Below are 6000 nucleotides of genomic sequence, written 5' to 3'. Positions count from 1 at the left end.
ACGTTGAATTGGATTGTAATCTCTCTTTTTTCATCTTACTCATAGGAAGACAGATGCAGAGATCACAGAAACCGCACGAGTCACAGTTTGGCAAAGAAATCTTCTGAGGCACGGCAGTAAGCAGATTGGATTCTTAGCAGGCAAGTTGGGCATGAAAGACTAGTACGCACCTGAGAGGGAGTGTGGAAACGAATCGAAACAGAGGATGATTCAAACAGCTAGGAGATAAAAGCATCGATTATTAGTTGTACCAGTTAAGAAGTACATCGCAGATTATGTAAAGAAAGTTGTTTTCTTCCCATCCACATAAAGGATTAACTTAGAAACGTATTGACATGCGATTATCAAGCAAAGTTATTTTTTCCTTGATATCGTGAATCTGTTACCTCACGATTCACAGCAGGAGTGTCAGTATTTTTCCTGCAAACTCCTACCAACGATGTCCAGGAAAAGGAAAAAGACACAGAAACCAACTTACAAAACAGCTCACATAGAAAGGTCACCTCCCCATCCGCCTGTTACCAACCAAAAAGGATCGAAAGGATGGAGAAGGAGAAAGGGAAGAGAAAAATCAAACCCTGAGAAGGAAGATACTGAGCTCAGTGCCCCCCGTCCCATCTGGGTTCATCATGTAGAAGGCCTCAGAGTCTCTGGAACCAACCACTCTCTCGAACCGAGCTCTCATGTACATGAGCTCGCCGTCAGGCCCCCAACTTCCAGGCAGCACCCCTGCACCCATGGAGATGGCCCGCACCGCCTGCAGCAACTTCGCATCCCCCACCGTGCACTCCCTCGCCACCGCGTGCCCGCTCTTCCTCCCGTTACAGTACACCCTCCACACCTGCTCCTCCAGAAGCGCCCTCCCTCTGCTCTTCCGACTGCCGCCGCGGCTTTCGCACTCAAGAGCGATTCTAACCAGACCGGAGGCCATCTCCCGGACCAAGCCGCCCGTCGGCGTGGTTAGCTCCACCAACAGGGCCGGAGTGGCGCTAGGGTCGCTCTGGAAGGCGATGCTGACGTTGCCCTTGCGGTGGCCGAAGAGGGTCCCGACCACCCTGCTTCCTAGATAAGGGCGGTCCGCTGAGGAAAGGTGACGATTGGAGGGGATGACGGTGTTGATGACCGACCTCAGCACCTTCCCCACCTTCTTCCTCGGCGCCTGCCTCCGCACCAACGGCCTCGTAGCAAGCGCCTCTTCCTCGTCCCCCTTGAAAGCGTCGAACAGTTGGTGGTCGTGATGGAAACAGTCTGGAACGACGACGGCGATGGCGTCTTTGGCTTCTGATGCCGTTTCCTGAAGATGGTACATACCAAAATGCCTCTTTGATGAAGAAGACGAGTCAGCAGCCGCTGCCATGGTAGTATCGTTCTCTCTCTCTCTCTCTCTCTCTCTCTCTCTCTCTCTCTCTACGCAGAAGCAGCAGAAGCAGAAGAACAAAAGACACAGACCATTTTTGGTGCTTGAGCCTCCGGCTTTGCTTCCAACTTTGGATTTCAAAGGCGTCTCAAAGAAGTCTGGAAGTACAAGCAGATGCTGAAACCTTAGGCTTTGTGGGCAAGCAGGTTGCTTCGTTAAGTTCGAGGAAGACGAGTTGCGCTTTTATATCCCCCGTCCACGCTCGAAATACCCCCCGTTTTTATGTGTTTGGTGGAAAACCATTGAAACCAAAGAATTGCAGTAGGAATTCGACTCCTTTTCCCCTTAAAATAAGACTGCGTGAGACCAATACAAGGAATGGCTAAGGATTCCTCAATTAAGCGACCATATTGGGATAATTTAATTATTTCATTGCATACTAACGGCAACCTTCTTACGAGATTTGCTTCTATGGCATGGAGAACACTGCAGATCCGCAGCTAGTAAGTTGCAAATGTTCGACTGCTGCGGAATGTTTCTATCTATCGATGAAGTATGGTTCTCCTCTCCTTTCTCTGGCGTTGCAGTCTTGCAGAGCGTGAACGCGAACTAAAAGTATAGATATCGCAAAATGCAGCTATTTCAATGGAGTAAACGCGAGCCTTGTTTCCGGTTTTCGACTTGGTTGTTTGGATTCCCAAATGAGGGTAGAAGCATGATGTTGGGGACTGAGTTCATGTAGGGGTTGGTACCATGTTGGTACCATGTCCTTAGAGGGCCATTTTTTAGACTTCATTAGTTTGGGTCTTTCTGCCTCCTCCTGGTTTCATATGATGTCAAATGATCCAATTCCATTTTTTAGACTTCATTAGTTTGGGTCTTTCTGCCTCCTCCTGATTTCATATGATGTCAAACTATCCAATTCCAATTAGGTATACTGTTAACTATATCTGCTTTTTCATATGTGCAAGTACTCATATTCCAATTTGGATTCTAATATATAATATATAAATTCAAATCCAAATCTAAAATCCAATTTGGTAATTTGAATCTTATTTTTATATTCATATCCATATCTAAATTTGAAACTGAATCCGACCAATTTTCAAATTGTAAGAGTATTCGATATAAGATATTTATTTAAAACTAAATCTGATCTGAATCTGATTGGATATTTATGTATATCTGAATCTGATCTAAATCTGATCGGATGTTGTTTGAATCTATTTGATATTTTAAACAGACATTAAATTTCTTTCCAATACCTAATTTTTGGAATGGTTGGCTGGATATCTTATTGACATCCAAGTGGTTCGACAATCTTTAAGGGTGCATGAGCTTTACATATATCTTAAGGCTCTACGAACGTATTAGAAAGTCTATGATAATTCATCATTGGCTTTTAATATTTCTGGCTCGAAATTGAAGTCGTTCACGAAATGAAGAATCAATAGCGTAAGAATAACATCAATCGCAATGGGCTCACTAAAATGACATTTCAGATGAAAAATTAGAACATTTTCCAAAAAAAAGAAAACTCATCTCTGCAGGTATCTAAGTTTGGAATTTTCCACAATTACAGAAGTTTAAAATGATTTTGCAAGATAACGAAAAGTGGTAAATCAAAAATTTTCTGTAGGTTAATAAGTCACCAAAGATTGTTGTTTAGCTGATACGTCTTCAATCTCCGTAACTTGTCACAGAGCACCAACATACTCAACAATGGCTAAATTCTTATGCTGCATGTGTGATTTCTTGCATTAAACTATCCTACAAGCGAAATCTATCTGTTTTCATTTTTTAAACTTTTCAGCAACTACTTATACATCATAAACAATTTGAGACAGTTCTTGCCTCAAAGTGCCTCCAGGCCTAGTCTCTGAATTTTTAAAAAATGCCTGCTTCACAGCTGGAAGCACTAATGATTTCTGTCTTTTCTTTTCTCTAATTCCATCTGAATTTGAGTTTTTTGCACTGCTGATCTGAATCTGAAATATTTGCAAACTGCTGCTGCTGCTGCCGATTCAGGCATAGAACACAAGTACAGTTGCTGGTTTTGGGGCCATTAGAGTCCCCAGCTCAAGAAAACCCGAAGAGGAGGAAGGTAAGCAGCCCTACCAACCAAGATGGAAAAAAAGAGATGGACGATTTTTGTGTCCAAGCATGCAAATTAGCTAGATTTTTCTGGCCGAATACGTACCAAGTTGCAGAAAAATGGGATTCCAATGGCAGCCCACCTTGAAAACAGTTAGCCAACCGATTGGACCCACTCCATGAAACGAAACTGCAGCCTTCTATATATTTGACCTCAAGTCAATGGGAAGCTCAACCAAGGAAGGAAAATTTGATCAAACAGAAACAACTCTCCCACAGAACAATCCAGCCTCCCAATCCCGGCGGCCAACCTTTTCTTTGGTTGCTCTTGATTTCCTGCGGCGGTGCCGGAAAATCCATCAAACAATCTTTATCCATAACAGTAAGTTTAAAAATCCCAAGTAGTAGTTGTCACAACAGAGAAATGTTGTATCCAACGGCGAGGTTCTAGTGGCCAATGTTATATGCTCTATGTTGGGAGATTTAAAATTCTTCATTGAATGATCAGCAATCGGTAAGAATAAGTTGATCATCTTGTGAACTAACATGAGTGGTAAAGAGTGGGAGAGAAAGCGGGAGAGACGCAGAAACCAACTTACAGAACAGCTCACAATTTTTTCAAGTACAAGAAATCAAATTTTCACCATTTTTTTACGTTTTCATTTTTTGCATTTGCAAGACTTTCAAGAAAATACTATACACAAGAAAAACGTAGCCAGCAAACCTGAATAGCAGAATGTCGTGAAATGCACAGTCCTGAAGTTGTCAGCTCAAAAACTGTGGGTCCCAAAATTTCCGATGTTACTTTTTATTTGTTACTTAAAAAAGGAAAGAATTTTTGGGACAAGAATCTTTTGAATTGGCAGCTCTAAAACCACTTCCATAGCTCTATGAAGTCCTTACTACTCTTTCAATGCATATATTCTGCAGCTCATCAAGGTTAACCGGTTTTAATGAAGTAAAGAGCCACCTTTCAACTTGAAGGACAACATTAAGGAGTCATTGGGCAGTAAAGGAACCATATGAGATAATCTGCCTCAAAACAGAACACTAGTTTTAGTGTTTTATAGTTCTAATGTTCTATAAATCTGACTGACCTTTGAGGCCCATTCATGGACAGTGTTTTCTGCTGTCCCTAAGGTATTGTTTGGTTGCAAGGACAACTGTTCTTAAGACACTTATCCTTAGAACAAGTGTTTAAGAATAAAGAGTTTTTGTTCATGTAGAAAAGTTGTAATTTTGTCCAGTGTTTGTTTATAAGGACAAATTTTTCAACTTGTCTTTCTGCCGTTTGTTTAAATAATTAGACGAAAAAGTTCAACACATGTTTTGCACTTTTCTGTCTATCTATTTATATATAATACATGATAAAACAAATGAAAAATGTATAACTAATAAAAATAATTGCATATGACAAAAGAAAATATTTCAAAAAAACATATTAAGAATACAAAATAATAGAAATATTCACTCTCTTTCTTTTTCTCTCTCTATACATGAGAGACTTAAAAATCGACATATAATATAAAACAATGAAATATGTAAAAACAACATCTAAGCTAACAAAAAGTACTCTCTCTCTCTTTCTATCTCTACAACTACGAGCAACCTAAAATATACTAATCAACATAATATTTTCTGTCTTTTCTCATTCTTGTTCTCTCTCTCTCTCTCCCCTATAAATGACATAAAATCCATATCTTATAAAAGAAAACATCATCTAAATATAAACAACAAAAAACATGATTGAAGAATAAGCTTTCAATTTGTTAGATACAAACCATACCAAAATATTTAGATACAAGCTTCCAAAAACAACCAAATGTGTATGATGATGGTTATACGATTAAAAAGAAAACTTTCATATTCTTCAGTGCAATTCATGACTTGAAAATGATAACGATTCCTCTGTATGCAAGATATCCTTGAGAATAGCCACTGATTATGGCTGTGCACGTTACTGGATCTGCTTCAGGCATGTTACCAAACAGAAGTTTTGCATTTTCAATCTCCCCGATTTTGGCATATCCAGACGCCATAGAGCTCCACGACACCGGGCTTTTCTTCCTCATTCTGCCGAACAGCTTACTTGCGGTATCCATCAGCCCAACTTTGCGTACATATCAATCAGTGCACTTTCTAAGATTAAATTCATATCAATTTCCCAGCTTTTGCAGATGAAAAGATGAATCTGCTTTCCTTTGCGTGCGTCTCCCGCTTTTGCACAGGCAGATAGCAGACCTACCATAGCGTTAGTATATTCATCAGGCTTGACGCCTAAAATAATCATTTCCGAATACAAACAATCCATCTACAGGATCATTTCCACGAGAACATCCAGTGACCATGGTGTTCAATGAGACTACATCTCTCGTAGGCCTCCTATCAAACAGTTCGCGTGCAGAATCCATATCACCAAATACTGAGTACATATGCATCATAGCATTCACAACAAACAAATCTGTATCGAACCCGTTCTTTATAATATGAGAATGAACCTGCATACCGGATTCTGGCGTCCCGCACCTTGCACATGAATTGACCAAGAA

General features: G+C 40.4%; 1 protein-coding gene across 1 annotated transcript; it reads right to left on the bottom strand.

Annotated features, from left to right (window-relative positions):
* Positions 1–273: 273 nt before the first annotated feature.
* On the bottom strand, positions 274–1949 carry LOC116262747 (protein MIZU-KUSSEI 1-like). The gene has a single exon (XM_031642237.2). It carries the CDS (start codon positions 1355–1357, stop codon positions 572–574), a length of 786 nt encoding a protein of 261 aa, XP_031498097.1. The 5' UTR covers positions 1358–1949; the 3' UTR covers positions 274–571.
* Positions 1950–6000: the final 4051 nt, after the last annotated feature.

Source organism: Nymphaea colorata, chromosome 10 (genome assembly GCF_008831285.2).
Source record: "Nymphaea colorata isolate Beijing-Zhang1983 chromosome 10, ASM883128v2, whole genome shotgun sequence".
Taxonomy (NCBI): domain Eukaryota; kingdom Viridiplantae; phylum Streptophyta; class Magnoliopsida; order Nymphaeales; family Nymphaeaceae; genus Nymphaea; species Nymphaea colorata.
Note: the sequence above shows the minus strand (reverse complement) of the source record. Positions and strands in the feature narration are given on the sequence as shown.